The 18,297-nt window shown below is 44.3% G+C and overlaps 2 protein-coding genes and 1 pseudogene across 2 annotated transcripts; 1 reads left to right on the plus strand and 2 right to left on the minus strand.

Annotated features, from left to right (window-relative positions):
• Positions 1–256: 256 nt before the first annotated feature.
• Positions 257–8,502, minus strand: LOC118502451. The gene is made up of 2 exons (XM_036034680.1): positions 4,404–8,502; positions 257–489 (listed from the first exon to the last, which is right to left on the minus strand). Exons 1-2 carry the CDS (start codon positions 8,500–8,502, stop codon positions 257–259), a joined length of 4,332 nt encoding a protein of 1,443 aa, XP_035890573.1.
• A 5,568-nt stretch (positions 8,503–14,070) lies between these two features.
• On the minus strand, positions 14,071–14,790 carry LOC118504610 (annotated as a pseudogene).
• A 56-nt stretch (positions 14,791–14,846) lies between these two features.
• LOC118504612 (nucleolar protein 58-like) lies at positions 14,847–16,953 on the plus strand (the record flags this gene model as incomplete). The annotated part of the gene is made up of 5 exons (XM_036039287.1): positions 14,847–14,912; positions 15,102–15,190; positions 15,747–15,776; positions 16,396–16,624; positions 16,744–16,953. Coding segments are annotated over 5 exons (624 nt in total), but the record flags the coding sequence as incomplete, so codon positions are not given.
• Between the last annotated feature and the right edge of the window lie 1,344 nt (positions 16,954–18,297).

An 18,297-nucleotide genomic window follows, 5' to 3' on the forward strand; every position in this document is an offset into this window, starting at 1 on the left:
CAACGATTTTTCGTGAAACGTGTGCTAACTCGCTTATTAAAGTTTTTTTCAATTCGTCAAACTGACAAGGACGTCAATGGCAACGGTCTTCATACGGCAGAACCAGGGTTTAAATTCCATCCGGACTGTGTGTGAGGCGTACACTCGACAGAAACGTGAAGCAGCAAGAATTAGACTGATGACCAATGCGACGAAGACGAAACACCTGCTTGCCGGAGGCTCTGATCGTGATAGATCCCGAGTAGGAAGCAGCGTGTTAGTCGACGACGACAACCTCGAGGTGGTAGAGGACTTCTGCTATCTTGAGACTGTCGTTACTTCGGATAACGATGTTAGCAGCGACATCCGGAGACGCATTGTGCTGGGGAATCGTCCCTACTACGGCCTTCACCGTATGCTGAGATCCAGAATGCTTCGAGACCGCACGAAGTGTGGATGGATGGATGCAAACGCTCTGGGCGTGTTCGAGCAACGCATTCTCCGGACCATCTTTGGCGGGGTGTTCGAGCATGGAGTGTGGAGGAGAAGGATGAACCACGAGCTTGCTGAGCTATACGGCGAACCGGACATCCTGACGGTGGCGAAGACTGACAGGATATGATGGCTGGGGCATGTTATGAGGATGCCGGACTCATGGCTTGCCAAGAAGGTATTCGTCAACGACCCTCAATTCGGCACGAGGCGTCGGGGAGCACAGCGAGCTCGTTGGCTGGATCAGATGAAGGGAGACCTGTTGGAGATCGGGTGCCTACACGGATGGGGAGCTGCAGCCAAGTTTCCTGGAGATCTATTCTAGACCGGGCCATGTCACTACGACGTGCTCTTTAAAAAAGTAGGCCAACATGATGATGATGGTGATGATGAATTACGTATCAAAAACTATAGTTTGAAATCCGGATTTTTGGATGGTGTTATTGTTATGCTAGTCACTACAATGGAAGTTTAAGAGTTATAAAGCAAAATGAGCTATGTGGAATTATGTTTTGGAGAGTTATTCGAAGTATCGATGCAACAAAAGACCATTTCCTGAGGCAAAACAGTTTTACATTGCAAAATTCATGTTATTTATATTTCATCCTTAACTCATTGTGTTATTGAATATTTATTTCATCCTAAGGAAAAATATTATTGTATTATTTGTCGTTCAACCTATTGTACGCTACTGACAAACAATCACTCTCACTGTATTTTTCACGCGTCGCCCAATATACGAAAACACCTACACTTGCTACCGGTAATTGATGAACAATTGCTTTTTGTGGTTATTGCCCACAGGCTGGAATAGTCTGCCATGGGCGTTTGGTTTGTGAACGCGTACTGGCCATATTTGTGACACACGCTTGTTATGCCAGCGTCTGAAGTTATTGGACTCGATGCGATAAAGAAAAACACCATTAAAGGCTTAGGGGAGTTTTTTTTCGACTCACCACATCTGCTGGTGTCGCTGAACTCGCGACGGCGAATCGTCCAACAGCTTTTCAATGATCTGCCTGACCAACCCATCAACATTAAGCCTACGTTGGGCTTTCGCGTTCTTTGCGGTTGTCGTAAATTTTGGCAGCTACCGATGAAACAACTCCATTTGGCAAGTTGGGAATTAGGGTGTTTTTTTAGCGCACGTATCAGTACGTTTGTTTGTGTTACATCTCCACACAGCAATTCCACTTTGAATTGAGTTGTAATGCGTGTTCAAACCAAGCGATATCATCGGATGCCTGCGATGGTAGTTAGCCGTGCAATATAGGTACATCAGGTATCATCCGTCCAGGGGTGATGACACCGTGCGCTTGATTCGGTGGCGTTTAAATGGAAATTTTAGTGCCCGCTTGTTAAGCAAACAGTAAAACCACCCCCAACAAAAAAAAGTCATCAGTTTTGAGGCAATTTAAGTGGGGTTGTTTTAAAAAGGTAACTGGAAAAAGCTTTTATAATGCAAACAACCATAGCCTCAGCGCTCGTTCGCTCGTCCCCCATTGGAGCGGGTTGGACTTTATTACATCCGGCAGGTGGCTGGGTAACAATAAAACCGTAAACATCGAAGCAAACTGTGTATGGGAGCAATAAGTACGTACCGGAGCTGGCAAACATTTGCTGACACCGAAAAGGAAACACTCCGGTGGATGTACTGCACGCCGTGGACAATTATAATTATTCGTGACGGAATCAACAGTCAACAGCATTCGGGTGTAAAATAAACGACAAGTGAGTGCTCACTTCGAGTTTTTGCAGATGGTGTCATGCATTTTTAACGCATTTGCTCCCGGGTTTGACTGGCGGACGTGATGTTTGCGCTCCGGTGAGTCATCATTTACCGATCAGGAAGTTTCGGTCGGGGTGAATGCATTTTTTTTTATTCTTTCGATTAAGTAGTAGCAAATTGGAACGCTAATTGGATTGGGTATGGCTTTAATGGAGTTGATTGTGCGAGGTGCTATGGGCAGAAGAGGTAATTGGAAATCTTGACCTTTTTGGTTATAATAAATGAAATCAATTATACCAAAGGAGTCTCAATCGTCTTGACTTACACATCGTCCCAAGTAACGATCCATCAACAAAGCGGCCCCGGCATAGTGGTAGTGTTGCGGTTTGACACACGGCAAGTCCGGATCTCAAATCTCAACCAGACTTGCTATCCCCAACGCAGGATAAACTATTTGTAGGGTACGGCCTACTCCGGGAGGGGGAAGGAAAAGGAAAGACAGTACGGCCTTTGGTGGTGGTGGACCGGTACCGGGAGAGAATCAGCAGCGACCGTTGGACACTGCCGAACAGATCCACTGCTGGGGAAGGAATGGCACGAGTTGATGGTGAAACCAAGCAGGCCTCGTGCCAAGGGGGGAAAGGAATGGTGAGAACCGTTGGACAATGCCGAACTGGTCACACACCAGGAGTGGAAGGGAATGATGAAGACCGTTGGACAATGCCGAACAGGTCAACACCAGAAGGGAAGGAGAAGGAAGATGTAGCTCGAGCTCAAGGTGGGGTCGGAGAGCGCTAGAGAGTGTCCAATGTTGGTTGCCCGTCAAGGACCTTCAGAGGATTCTTTAGCTGGACTACCTTGGGATGCGAAATAAATTTCAACTCCTAAGCTCTTTGCCGTTTGTCTCAGTCCCCCTGAATCGCATTTTATTTTCACATAGTCGCTCGAAGCAGCCGTGCTGTACTAGCGATGTTTAGTAAATTACATTCAGGTTCTTTATGGTTCCCTAATCGCACCATAGATGGCGCGACTCGTGTTTAAACAACCCCGGTGTAATGCGGGCGGTCTAACTTTAGGCGCGTTAAATCTCGAACATCCTGCCACCTTGAAATTGAGAAATTTCAATAATTTCCTACTGCCGTGGGTATAACGCATAGCTTTACGCGAGGCCTAACTACCTTAGTCTTGGTACTGGTTTGCAGTGTAAATACCCTAGCCTTTCCATCCTTTCCAGGATGGACCTCAACTACTCGTGCTAACAGCCAAGAAAGTGGTGGTACATTATCTTCCTTGATGATCACTAACGTACCTGGAACGATAGCCCTTTCATCATCCTTATACCATTTCGAACGCGGTTGGAGTTGCTGTAAGTACTCCTTATGCCATCGGTTCCAGAAGTGACGCATTAGTTGTTGAACATGTCGCCAATGTGTCAACCGATTTTCAGGAACGCCCGCTGTCTCGGCATCTGGAACATGTTGGAGGTGCGATCCAACCAGGAAATGTCCGGGTGTAAGGGCCGTCACGTCAGTGGGGTCATCGGTCAGCGGTGTTAATGGCCGAGAATTGAGGCATGACTCAATTTCGGTCAGCAGCGTCGCCATGTCTTCGAAGGAGAGAGACGTTTTGCCTACAACTCGTACTAGGTGGTGTTTCATCGAGCGCACAGCCGCCTCCCAAAGCCCACCGAAATGGGGAGCTCGCGGTGGAATGAAGTGCCACGTAATCCTCCTGTCCAAGGTCCATGTCCGGATGCTCCTTTGATGATGTGATGAATGCAACAGCTTGTAGACTTCATTTAGCTGGTTGCTTGCTCCCTTGAAGTTTGTTGCATTATCTGAATGCAACTCTGCTGGAAGTCCACGGCGTGCCACGAATCGACGTAACGCTGAGATGAATGCTTCCGTCGTCAAGTTGGAAACAAGTTCGATGTGAATTGCACGAGTGGCGAAACACACGAAGATGGCTACATATGCCTTTGTAGCAACTGCTCGCCGGTATGCGCCTTTCACAAAAACTGGACCGCAGTAATCAATCCCCGTGATTGAAAAAGGTCGGTTGGAAGTCACTCTCGTCGAAGGGAGATCTGCCATTAGTGTCTCTGATGAGATAGGACGGGCACGGAAACAGGTGAGGCACTGATGATAAGTCCTTCTCGCGTGGTTTCTGCCGCCCAAGATCCAATATCGTTGTCGGCTCGTACTCAGCATCAGCTGTGGTCCCGCATGTAGCAGCGTCTTGTGGAAATGATCCATCAGCAGATGGGCTAACGGATGTCCGTTGGGAACCACGATAGGATGTTTGGTGTCCTCTGATAGCAATGCGTTGCTAAGCCTGCCACCAACACGAATGATGCCGTCTGCTCCCAGCTGCGGATGCAGCCACTTCAGCTTCGATGACGAAGAAATTGATTCCTTCCGTTGTAGTGCTCTTATTTCTTGTGTGAAATAATCCCTCTGCGCTAATCGGCACATTACTTCCTCTGCTTCCTTCAGGTCTGCTGTCGTGATACCAGGGCCAGTATACGATCGACGTTTTGAACAACGGTTGAAGTATTGAACCCAATACGCCATCATTCTTCTGAGCTTCGAGAACGATGAGTATAACGTGAAGACGCGATGGTGCGGTTTCTCGACAACTGCACAGGCCACTGTAGAGGCGCGTCTTTCTGCGGCAGCGTCGTCGTCAAATGACGATATCGATGATTCCGGCCATTGCTCTTCCGGTTGATTTAGCCATGGTGGGCCCTGCCACCATAACGGATTGTTGAGGAGCTCCTTACTCAGGCAGCCGCGTGATGCAAGGTCCGCTGGGTTGTCTATTCCAGCAATGTGTCGCCAAGCACAACCAGTTGTAAGCTGTTGCACTTGCGAGACACGATTGGCGACGAACGGCTTCCAGCAGCTTGGTGATCCTCGTAGCCAATGCACCACGGTGGTTGAATCCGTCCAAAATGTAGCTGGAGATTGCAACTCGACAGCTGACTTCACACGATTATAAAGCAAGCTGGCTAATTGTGCTGCGCACAATTCCAGTCGGGCGATGGAGTGCTTGCTGCTTATTGGTGTCACTTTCGTCTTCGAGGCGAACAGTTGAATCGTGACGACTCCCTGTTCGTTGCAGCTCCTGATGTAACAGCATGCTCCATATCCCTTTTCTGACGCGTCGCAAAAGAAATGGAATTGGCTAGAGATGCTGTCAGGTCCAATTGCTACACGAGGAATGTGTAGCTCCTGTAGATGGATCAATTGGTTGTGGAAGTTGATCCATTGTCCTTGAAGGTGATGCGGTAGTTCGTCGTCCCATCCCCAGGGATGTTGCTGGTCCGTCTGAAGAGTCCAGATACGTTGGAGGAATTGCTTCGCCATGGCTTTCACTGGGTCAACAATTCCCAAAGGATCGTAGATCCTGGCGATGCAAGAAAGGACCTTCCGCTTCGTTATTGGCCCAATAACGTAGGGCGCGTTGATTTTGAAACTCATGTTGTCGGAAGATGAGTCCCAAACTAAACCAAGAGTTGCCAGAACTCCTTCGGCTCCCGATTCAGCAGATGGAGTGGCTGCTAACTGCTGTTGGTCCACATGCTGTAGCACGGATGGCTTGTTGGAAGCCCATTTTCGTAGCTCGAACCCCGTCTTCGCGTACAATTCTGCCGTTTGTACTTGTAGGGATTCAGCCTCTGCCGGCGAATCACTTCCAGACACGAAATCGTCCACGTAGAAGTCACAGGATCGCGCAGCTGCAGCCGGATATTCCTTCCCATGATCTTCTACCGTTTGTTGTAATGATCGTACTGCCAGGAACGGTGCAGATGCTGTCCCATACGTCACGGTGTTGAGCTCATACTCCTCGATGGGCTCGTTTGGTGAATTCCGCCACAGGATGCGTTGCAGGGATCGATCGGTGGGATGTACCAAAACCTGCCGGTACATTTTAGCCACGTCTGCTGTGAGGGCAACAGCCCTTGTACGGAACCGCATCAAAATGGAGGTAGCATCCTGTTGAATGGTCGGCCCGACCATTAACGTATCATTCAATGATACTCCCGTTGATGATTTGCTCGATGCGTCAAAGACGACACGGCACTTGGTAGTGGTGCTGTCGGCTTTGAAGACCGGATGATGAGGTAGATAGAACGTCTCAGCGTCCATCGATGTAGCTGCCACCTTGCTCATATGACCTAAGCGAAGGTACTCGTTCATGAAATCAACATAGGCTTGTTGAGTTTCCGGTTCTCTTTGAAGTCGTCGTTCTATTGCTAAGAACCTTCTTAGTGCGCTGGTCTTTGAGTCCCCAAGTTTGCCGATCATTTCGGCTTTCCGGGGAAGTCGAACCACGTATCGACCGTTGATGTCTGTGGTAGTTGTCGCTGTATAATGCTCCTCACACGCACGTTCTTCGTTGCTCCAGCTTGGTGTGCCGCTCACCTCTTCTAGTTCGAAGAATCTCTTCATCAAAGAGTCCAGCTCGTTGGTGTGCGTGACGACTGCACACATTGAAGATGACAATGGTTCCTCGATGATGGTGTTTCCGCTGACAACCCAACCAAATTCGGTTTCTTGGAGCGTTGGCATGTTGTCACCCAACGATAGCCGTCCGGTCCTCAGGATCTCGTAGAAGAGTGATGCTCCCAGTATCAGGTCGATAGGCGCTGGGTTGTTGAACGACGGGTCAGCCAGAACACATGCTTCAGGAATACTCCAGTGGCTGATGTTGATGTACTGTCGTGGCATTTCCACCGTCAGTTTGGGAAGCACTAACATTTCCACCGTTGCATTGTAACTGGAGCATCGGGAATGAATGGTAGTAGTCACGGTGTGTCGCACGTTCGATCCTGCGCTGCCACCAATCCCTGACAAGGGAATGTTTACCAATTTGCGTGGTAAACATAGGAATTGGGCTAGCCTGCCAGTGATGAAGCTGGATTGTGCTCCGCTGTCCAGAAGAACACGTGCCGGATGGGTGACTCCTGCGCTGTCGGTGATGTTGAGCATTGCCGTCGAAAGCAACACAGTGGATGACACAACTGTGGTTAATGTTGTCGTAGCGGTTGTAGATTGTCTTCCAGTAACAGGTGATGGACCAGGTGTTACACGTGAGTTCTCCACATGAATCAACGTGTGATGCCTGCCCTTGCAGTGACGACACGACCATGGTGAGGGACATTTAGAAACTGCATGTCCGGTACCAAAACAGTTGAAGCAGCGGTTCAATGTTTTCAGCTTCTCGATCTTATCCGTAGTCGTCAGTATTAACAACGTGGGGCACTTGTGTAATGGATGTTGCTGCTTACACAAAGCGCAACAGAGCTGCGGAGGGTTCGGAGTCGATGACACAAATGCCTTGGTGCTCGCTGGTTTTCCCGACGGTTGTCGTTGTTGAGGCTCCTTCGTTGCACAGCTTTCCAACACTTCCGTCTGCCGAGTGATGAACTCAAGAGTTTTGTACAGCTCAGGAAACTCTCCATGCTTTAACGAGCGTTCCCACAACTTCCGAGTTTCCGCATCTAGGCACGATGACAGAATGTGGGTGATGATGAGGTTGCTGGTTCCGTCGATGGGCTTCTCCATGAAGATGAGACCGTCAACATGCGCCTTACAAGTCTCGGCAAGGTGACGAAGATCCTTTGCAGACTCTCGGGGTAGCGCCTTGAGGTGTAACAACCCGGCGATGTGTTTGTCGACGATCAACCGGGGGTTCTCGAACCGCTGGACTAAGATCTCCCATACACTCTCGAAGTTGTTGCTGTTCATCATTGAGGCGTTGATTATGCCGGCAGCCTTTCCTGTCAACGCCTTGTTCAAATGATGAAGTTTCACAGCATCAGACTCATTGGCTCGGCTCATGATGTCCTGGAACATAGCCTTGAACTTTGGCCACTGTTCGTAGCTACCGTCGAACGTAGGCATCGGGATGTGGAGACGGTGTTGCGGCATTACGAGTTGTGCTGCCACCGGCGGAGGCTTGACGTCCATGCTCTGAAGAGATGCCGCTTTCACCAAATATTCGGCCTGGAACACTTCGTCCTCAGCGATGTCCTTGTCCAAATCATACGGTAGCTGCTCGATGAGTTGATTCAGCAGTGTATGTTGTTCAGCCTTCAGCTCTTCCAGCATTTTGGATTGCACTTGTGCAAGTGTTGGATCGGTCTGCATGTTGATCAGCCTTTTATGCACGACCTTCAACTTGATGCGCAACACTTGCACTTGCATGGACACTTCTGGTTGCTGCATTACTGCAGTTTCTGCTCCAGATAACTCCACGGTGTCCATGTCCTTTGTCGACGCACGTGTCACTGGCATGACGTTTCACTGCACTAGCACTGATGACGAAAATACACACTGATGCACAAACACCGATGACGAATTCGGAAACTGCTTGCAGTGCGGCTCCACCTAGTGGGCTGACGGTTGTAACCCCTCGCTGGATGAGCGCCGCTGTGGAACTAATTCGTCGGATAGTTCCTTCGATGACAATGGTGGTGCTGGATGAAGATGGCGACAGCTGGAGGGTTGGCGATGTAACTTCCCTCGCTCTCTGCGCACCGATGTGGACCCAATCTGTCCGATTGGTCCGTCGTTGAAGATGGTGACGCCTGGAGGGTTGGCGTTTGTAGCTCCCTCGCTGGACGAGCACCGTTGTGGAACTGATCCCTCGGATCGTTCCCTCGATGAAGATGGTGACGCCTGGAGGGTTGGCGTGTATAGCTTCCCTCGCTCGACGAGCACCGATCTGCGCACAACTTGCAGTTGGTGCTGGATGAAGATGGCGGCAGCTGGAGGGTTGGCGTTGGAGCTTCCCTCGCTCTCTGCGCACCGCTGTAGAGCGAATCCGTCCGATTGCTCTCTCGATGACGATGGTGACGCCTGGAGGGTTGGCGTTTGTAGCTCCCTCGCTGGACGAAGCACCGATCTGCTCACAAGATGGCGGCAACTGGAGGACTGGCGTTGGAGCTTTCCTCGCTCGCTGCTCACCGATGTGGACCCAATCCGTCCGATTGGTCCGTGTAGACCGGCTGCTCACTGCACACTGAACACCGCGTTTACTGTGATCAACGCTCGATCGCGGACTGAGACGCGGCGATTCGCGAACTGGCACTCGCGTTGATCCGGTTCGAAGGACCAAAATGTAGGGTACGGCCTACTCCGGGAGGGGGAAGGAAAAGGAAAGACAGTACGGCCTTTGGTGGTGGTGGACCGGTACCGGGAGAGAATCAGCAGCGACCGTTGGACACTGCCGAACAGATCCACTGCTGGGGAAGGAATGGCACGAGTTGATGGTGAAACCAAGCAGGCCTCGTGCCAAGGGGGGAAAGGAATGGTGAGAACCGTTGGACAATGCCGAACTGGTCACACACCAGGAGTGGAAGGGAATGATGAAGACCGTTGGACAATGCCGAACAGGTCAACACCAGAAGGGAAGGAGAAGGAAGATGTAGCTCGAGCTCAAGGTGGGGTCGGAGAGCGCTAGAGAGTGTCCAATGTTGGTTGCCCGTCAAGGACCTTCAGAGGATTCTTTAGCTGGACTACCTTGGGATGCGAAATAAATTTCAACTCCTAAGCTCTTTGCCGTTTGTCTCAGTCCCCCTGAATCGCATTTTATTTTCACATAGTCGCTCGAAGCAGCCGTGCTGTACTAGCGATGTTTAGTAAATTACATTCAGGTTCTTTATGGTTCCCTAATCGCACCATAGATGGCGCGACTCGTGTTTAAACAACCCCGGTGTAATGCGGGCGGTCTAACTTTAGGCGCGTTAAATCTCGAACACTATTTATCTTCGAAAAAGTATGTTCAGGATGTCACAGATGGGTCAGCTCTCGAGATATTACTACTTAACAAGATAAAAAACAAAAAGAGATTGCTAGTAATAATTTGTGTCAAAACGAATTAAATAAAGTTAAATGTGACGAACACATACAACATAAAAGGTACTAAAAATGCTATGGAATCTTCTCGAGTAAGTTTTTATTATTTATGCCTTTCCAATGATTTTTGATGATTATTCCATTACAATTTTATACAAAAAAAGGAGGAAATATGCCAAACGAGTTATAACGAAAATCGTAACTCTACACGAATGGGGTGAGAAGCATTTCATCACGAAAATGGAAATCAATGTTGATTGGATTCGAAAATTGTTTGTTTGTAATTGAAAGTTTTTTTTTTGTGATTATTTCATAAGCTTGTCAACTTTTTCCTGCCTCTCTCTCTCTCTCGTTCGCTCGGGTACGTGACCTTTGCTGAATCCCGTTCGCACAGAGCACGGACGCAGCCACGCACGCACACACTTGATTTAAATTTAATCCGCCAACAGTGTTCCGCTACCACATCACGGCAAGCCGTTGGCTGGGTTACAGATGTTACAACACATGCTGCAAAGACGGCTTTTCCGAACAGCGAATGAACGAACCATATTTTCCGCCATTTGCCATCCCCTATTTCCGCACGGCCGATCGATTGCGGTATTGGTGGTTAAAATGGTGCAATTGGGCTCTGCCAACTCGCACACGTGTACGCGTGATTAGATTGAGCGATAAATGAACAGTAATCATTTTGGGGCGGCTTTTGACGGTGACGGTTTTCCCCGCACGCCCCATTTTATGTTAAGTGAGCAGCTGTACGGAGGCAGATGGGAAAATCCGGGTATCGTTGATAGGTTCGTAAGGATTTGCGTAGGGGAGCAAACGTTGTTTGGGAAAGCAACAAGTTGGATTGAATTTTATTTAACAAAAATTCATGAGGATTTGAGGCGCTTTGAAAGGGGGGAAAACTGTTTGAGCTTACCACCTAGCACGCATCGTTCGACAGATGGTTGGGACCTGAAGGCACCATGCGACACACTCTTGGAAGGTATGTGAACGGTTCTTCCGGCAATGCTTTGATGTAATATTGATGAGGATTTTTCAATAAACCATGTTATTAAAATATATTTCACCTAAAAAGACACCAACGTCGCTTGCAAAGGTAGTATGGAAAATGTCCGCCAGTATGATATTATTGTTCTTGTCAAGTTTAGAAGCCCACAAAGAAAAGGCCAAATATGATAGCAAATGTGTGTACCTGACAGTACTACGACAAGTTACTCATTGTCTCGTTTGTTTCCGAAGAAACGCTGTACGCTGGCATTCAATCGATGGCCAATAGATACGACGGACTGTTGATTTTTCCCATTGTTGTCAATGAAATCGATTGGAGCAATTCACCGTTTCCAAGGAACAGGGCTCGCCCATTCCTGCTCCACAATACAGCCTACATCTTAGCAAAAATGACATGCAAACGTTCCTTCATTGCCGATAAAGAGCATTATGATTGAACGATTCAATGACTCATGTCTTGTCGTAAGTCGGTCGGCTTCGCTGACCGATGTGTCTTGTTCGTCGCAGCGTTTAGAACAAACATTGCTGCAGCATCCAGATAAAAGCCCTCGTAAAACCTCCCCCCAGCAGTAGCAAAAGAATGGCCATTCATAGCATTCACTAATTTTGTACGTTGTCATGAGCAAGAAGAGGACAAAAAAAGTCCTTCTCGAAATGGGATGATAGCTTTGAGGCTAGCCCATTCGCCAGCAGCCGACGATAAGCTTGTCGGATTACTTCTAGCGCGGACTAGCTCGAGGTCCCAGCTATAACCGGTCTTTGGCGGCACTTCATCATACAACGCAGGTCAATTACGAGTCATCATCACCATCATCACCGATTGCATAATTCATGTACCTACCAGAAGCTTCATCGCTAGCGCTCCTTACAGTGGTCGAGCCTACCGGCGGCACCGGTCCTGACCGGGGCCCGGCTACCACGAATCTTTGGCTTGCTCATCATGTCTGATTGATTGTTTGGTCGGTGAATTTGTTAGCTTACTCTGGTCAGGGCTAATGGTAGTGTGGCTTCGGAGCCGAGTTGCGTGACCAGAACCGGAAGATTGATTAACTCTCAGGCTTTGTCAACTCGATCGCTGCATTTTGTCTTAGATTACTGTCCTGGGATGTAGGTGTACACCGTTGCTTGAGGTTTGAGGATAAATCAAGCGAGGATGATAAGCGTTTAGATATTGAATATGTGTGGGTGTGTGTGTGTGTGTGGAGTGTGTATAGAAACCGCAAATTCAACTCCCGGTAATTGTTTTGTTTACCGGTAGTACACCTGCACCTGCCCGTACGATTAGCTGCACAATGTAACGCTTCGAACCAGTGCCAGTAAGTGCATTCGGTGTTCAAACCAATCTCGGTTTGTCAATGAATGCTACATAAATCAATCCTGTTTGAACAAAGTTAGTCATTGCATTCACAATCAGTGCACTGGAATGAGAAGAACGGGAACAATGGAAGCATTAGCCTTCTACATGTGCAGAAGGTAAATATTTGGAGACCCTGAATTTGAAATTCTATAACCTCAAATATAATTGTCTTCCAAGTGATCCCTTTGTGCGTTAGCTAATCACGAATTTCAAAGAAAATCAATAAATCAATGAAAATATGAATTTATGTAAGAAGTAACATTTTTCAAGCACTTCAAGGATTTTTCAACTTGTCACATTTGCCCCAAAGCTATGCACTTTTCACGGCTCATTTCGATTCGGTAAAGCTTCAGCCGCAAAATACATCAGCATCCCTCGTAATGAATAAACGAAAACACTGCATTGTACGGCTTGTATTATTTATCCACTCAACAAAATGGCATCCAACCGGACGGCTAATCCAACCGAATCCTCTAAACTTTGCACTCAATGTCGTCCTGGCAGGATCTGGTTGATATGGTAAGCTTTTGGTTGCCTCCCTCCCCAGGGGACAGCAAACAGCAGTGATCGTAACAGGACCTCGAGCCATCAAAGACTATCGATGGAAAAGCGTTAAGCATGGCGAAACATTGCAACAAACTCGGAAGTGCATAGAAATGGGGAAAGTCGGTTTAAAATTCAGCATTCTTTGTTGTCTTTTTTGAGTTTTTGTATTAAGCTCCAGATTTGCATCCCCCACTGCAGTTGAACTCTGAGTGGGCAAGTAAAGGGAAAGCCGATACCATTGCCAGTACATGTACATGAAAACGCTTTGCAACGTGATACACTTCACACCAACGGTACGGATGGTGCAACAGAATGTCTGGAATGGCAGGTTTTCTTCCATCGTCGGGTCGGGCAAGCGAGATCTAGCAAAGCGTTTTGCTTCGGCAAGGTGAGACATAAATTTTCCTAAGAAAACAACTTTATACTTGACTGGATTTTACCTTTTACCTCGGCGGGCCTCAGTGACGTCCACAAGCACTTCCATACCTTACGAGTGAAAATAGTGATAAAATGCAGCACATTGGCAGGTACGGACGGTTAAAAAAGGTGATAGCGAAACGAAAGGTATCGTGCCGAAGGTTGAGTTTCTTGCAATCTTTTGTGCAGGGGATAGCGGATACGGAAACGAGGAATGCGATGCCAACCCAAAAGCTCCTTTAAGTTTTCACAGGCTTAGCAGTGTTGCTTGTGAACTGTTCGATATAAAGTGCCGATATTTATCGACCGACCACTAGAAGCGAATCAATCAAACCAATGAATCATGTCTTAGTGACGAAGATAATCGTGTACCAACTCAGCATACTGAAATAAAAACAGTGTTTAGAGAACAAGACAAAAAACAGGAAATTTTAATTGCTTTATCTGATATCCAAAGCCAAACGCCCTTCTTTAAAAAAATGTTTTAGCTAGAAAAAGAATAAGGACCGGTTCGATGGCCGAGGCGATAACTACGCCGGTCTTCACACAGCAGAACCGGGTACAACTCCTATCCAGACCGCCTCCCAGTTCCGCGGACTAACTACTTTGCCACCGGTCACAGAAAGTCAGAAATGGCAGGCCGAGACCTCTCAAGGTTGTAGTGCAAAGGAAGAAGAAGAAGTAGAAGTAGTAGAAGAAGAAGAAGAAGAACTAGAAGAAGGAGAATAAGAAGAAGAAGAACTAGAAGAAGAGGAAGAAGAAGAATAATAATAATAAAAAGAAGAAGAACTAGAAGACAAAGAAGAAGAAGAACTAGAACTAGAAAGAAGTAGAACAAGTAGAAGAATTAGAAGGAGAAGCAGAACTAGAAGAAGAAGAACTAGGTGAAGAAGAAGAAGAAGAACTAAAAGAGAAGAAAAGGAGGAAAAAGAAGCAGAAGAAGAAGAACAAGTAGAAGAAGATCTAGAAGAAGGATAATAAGAAGAAGAAGAACTAGAAGAAGAGAAAAAAGAAAAAAAGAAAAAGAAGAAGACAAAGAAGAACTAGAACACGAACAAGAAGACGAACTAAAACCAGAAAGAAGTTTAAGAAGTAGAAGAAGTAGAAGAAGCAGAAGAACTAGAAGAAGAAGTAGAAGAAGAAGAACTAGAAAAAGAACATAAACTAGAAGAAGAAAAACTAGAATTAGAAGAAGAACTAGCAGAAGAAGAACTAGAAGAATAAAAAGAAGAACCAGGCGACGAAGAAGAAGGAGAAGAAGAAGAAGAAGAAGAATCAGAAGAAGAAGAATAACTAGAAGAAGAAGAACTAGAATAAGAAGAAGAACTAGAATAAGAAGAAGAACTAGAAGAAGAAGGACTAGAAACAGACGAACTAGAAGAAGAAGAAGAGGAAGAAAATCAAGAAGAAGAAGAAGAAGAAGAACAAGGAGGAGTAGAAGAAGAAGAAGAAGAAGCAGAAGAAGAAGAGGAAGAGGAAGAAGAAGAAGAAGAAGAAGAAGAAAAGAAAAGAAGAAGCAGAAGAACTAGAAAAGAAGAAATACTAGAAAAAGAAGAACTAGAAGAAGAAGAAGAAGAAGAACTAAAATAAGAAGAAGAACTAGTAGAAGAAGAAGAACTAGAAGAAGAAGAAGAACTAGAAAAAGAAGTATTCGAAGAAGAAGAACTAGAATAAGAAGAAAAACTAGAATAAGAAGAAGAACTAGAAGAAGAAGAAGGAGAAGAAGAAGAAGAAGAAGAAGAAGAAGAAGAAGAAGAAGAAGAAGAAGAAGAAGAAGAAGAAGAAGAAGAAGAAGAAGAAGAAGAACTACAAGAAGAAAAAGACCAAGAAGAAGAAGAACTAGAATGAGAAGAAGAAGAAGAACTAGAAGAAGAAAAACACCTAAAATAAAAAGAACTGGAATAAGAAGAAGAACTAGAAAGAGAAAAACTAGAAGAAGAAGGACTAAAAGAAGAAGAAGAAGAAGCACTAGAAGAAGAAGAACTAGAATAAGTAAAACTAGAAGAAGAAGAAGAAATAGATGGAAACGTAGATGAAGAAGAAGAATAAGTAGTAAAAAAAGAAGAAGAAGAAGAAGAAATAGATGAAAACGTAGAAGAAGGAGAAGAACTAGGAGGAGACGAAGAAGAAGGAGAAGATGAACTAGAGGAAGAAAAAGAACTAGGAGAAGAATAAGAAGAAGAAAAAAACGAAGAAGAAGAATAAAAAGAAACATAAGAAAAAGTATTACAAGAAAAAGAAGAAAACTAGGAGAAGAAGAAGAAGAAGAACAGGATAAAGGAGAATAAGAAGTAAAACTAAAAGAAGAACTAGAAGAAACGTTGAAGAAGGGGAATAAGAAGAAAGAAATCAAGAAGAAGGAGAAGAAGGATAAGAAGAAGCAAACTAAGAAGAAGAAGAAGAAGAACAAGATTAAGAAGAGGAAAAATAAGAAAAAAAAGAAGAAGAAGAAAAATAATAATAGGTAGAAAAGAATAGGAATAATAAGCAGAAGAAGAAGAAGAAGCAAAAGAAGAATAATAAGAAGAAAAGTATGAAGAAGAAGAAGAAGAATAGGAAGAATAAGAAGAAGAAGAAGGAAAAGAAAAAGAAAAAGAATAGCAAGAAAAAGAAGATGAATAGTAAGAAGAAGAAGTAGAACAGGACGGTGAAGAAGAAAAAGAAGAATAAAAAAGAAGAAGAAATGATAAGGAAGACGCAGAAGTAAAAGCATTAACAGAAGAAGAAGAAGAACAAGGAGAAGAAGAAGAAGAAGAACAGGATGAAGAAGAATAAGAAAAAAACTATAAGAAGAACTAGAAGAAACGTAGAAGAAGGGGAACAAGAAGAAGGAAAATAAAGTAGAAAGGGAAGAAGAATAACATGAAGAAGAAGAAGCAGAAGAAAAGGAAGGAAGAAGGAGAATAAGAAGAAGAAGAAGAAGAATAAGAATAGAAAGAAGAAGAAGAAGCAAAGAAAGAAGAAGAAGAACAGGAAAAAAACAACAAGAAGAAGAATAGAAAGAAGAAGAAGAAGAAGAAGAAGAAGAATAGGAAGAAGAAGAAGAACAGGAGGAAGAAGAAGAAGAAGAAAAAGAAGAAGAAGAAGAAGAAGAAGAAGATGAAGATGAAGAAGAAGAAGAAGAAGAAGAAGAAGAAGAAGGAGAAGAAGAAGAAGAAGAAGAAGAAGAAGAAGAAGAAGAAGAAGAAGAAGAAGAAGAAGAAGAAGAATAGGAAGAAGAAGAAAATAGCATGAGGAAGAATAGGAAGAGGAAGAAGAAGAAGAAGAAGAAGAAGAATAGGATGAAGAAGAATAGGATGAAGAAGAAGAAGAAGAAGAAGTAGAAGAAGAAGAAGAAGAAGATTAAGAAGAAGAAGAAGAAGAAGAAGAAGAAGAAGAAGAAGAAGAAGAAGAAGAAGAAGAAGAAGAAGAAGAAGAAGAAGAAGAAGAAGAAGAAGAAGAAGAAGAAGAAGAAGAAGAAGAAGAAGAAGAAGAAGAAGAAGAAGAAGAAGAAGAAGGATAAGAACACGAAGAAGCAGAAGAAGACCAGGAAGAAGAAGAAGAAGAAGAAGAAGAAGAAAAATAGCATGAGGAAGAATAGGAAGAGGAAGAAGAAGAAGAAGAAGAATAGGATGAAGAAGAATAGGATGAAGAAAAAGAAGAAGTAGAAGAAGAAGAAGATTAAGAAGAAGAAGAAGAAGAAGAAGAAGAATAGGAAGGAGAAGAAGAAGAATGCGAAGGAGAAGAAGAAGAAGAGGATGAAGAAAATTAAGAAGAATAAAATGAAGAAGAAGAAGAAGAATATGATGAAGTTGAAGAAGAAGAATAGGATGGAGAAGAAGAAGAAGAATAGGATGGAGAAGAAGAAGAAGAATAGGAAGAAGAAGAAGAAGAATAGGAAGAAGAAGAAGAAGAATAGGAAGAAGAAGAAGAAGAATAGGAAGAAGAAGAAGAAGAGGAAGAAGAATAAGAAGACGAAGAAGAAGCAGGAGTAGAAGAAGAAGAAGAAGAAAAGGAAAGAGAAAAAGAAGAATTAGAAGAGCTAAAAGAAGAAGAAAAAGAAGAAGTAGAAGAAGAAGAAAAAGAAGAAGATTAAGAAGAAGAAAAAGAAGAAGAATAGGATGAAGAAGAATAGGATGAAGAAGAAGAAGAAGTAGAAGAAGAAGAAGCAGAAGAAGATTAAGAAGAAGAAGAACAGGAAAAAAAGAACAAGAAGAAGAATAGGACGAAGAAGAAAAAGAAGAAGAAGAAGAAGAAGAAGAAGAAAAATAGCATGAGGAAGAATAGGAAGAGGAAGAAGAAGAAGAAGAAGAATAGGATGAAGAAGAATAGGATGAAGAAAAAGAAGAAGTAGAAGAAGAAGAAGATTAAGAAGAAGAAGAAGAAGAAGAAGAAGAATAGGAAGGAGAAGAAGAAGAATGCGAAGGAGAAGAAGAAGAAGAGGATGAAGAAAATTAAGAAGAATAAAATGAAGAAGAAGAAGAAGAATATGATGAAGTTGAAGAAGAAGAATAGGATGGAGAAGAAGAAGAAGAATAGAATGGAGAAGAAGAAGAAGAAGAATAGGAAGAAGAAGAAGAAGAAGAAGAGGAAGAAGAATAAGGATAAGAATAAGAATAAGAAGACGAAGAAGAAGAAGGAGAAGAAGAAGAAGAAGAAAAGGAAAGAGAAGAAGAAGAAGTAGAAGAGCTAAAAGAAGAAGAAAAAGAAGAAGAAGAAGAAATTCAAATTATAAGTTAAACCTCCAATCAGCGAAAATAAATTACATGCAGTTCTTAACTATTTTTTAATTATTTACTTATTTTGCAATATTTTTCCAATATTAACACATGCGATGTTGACAATACGGCGTCAAGCCAAAATACTTAAAATATAAATAAATATTTCCAATATTTTCTAAAATTCGACCTTTCTGAAAAATC

This window comes from Anopheles stephensi, chromosome 2 (genome assembly GCF_013141755.1).
Source record: "Anopheles stephensi strain Indian chromosome 2, UCI_ANSTEP_V1.0, whole genome shotgun sequence".
NCBI classification, from domain to species: domain Eukaryota; kingdom Metazoa; phylum Arthropoda; class Insecta; order Diptera; family Culicidae; genus Anopheles; species Anopheles stephensi.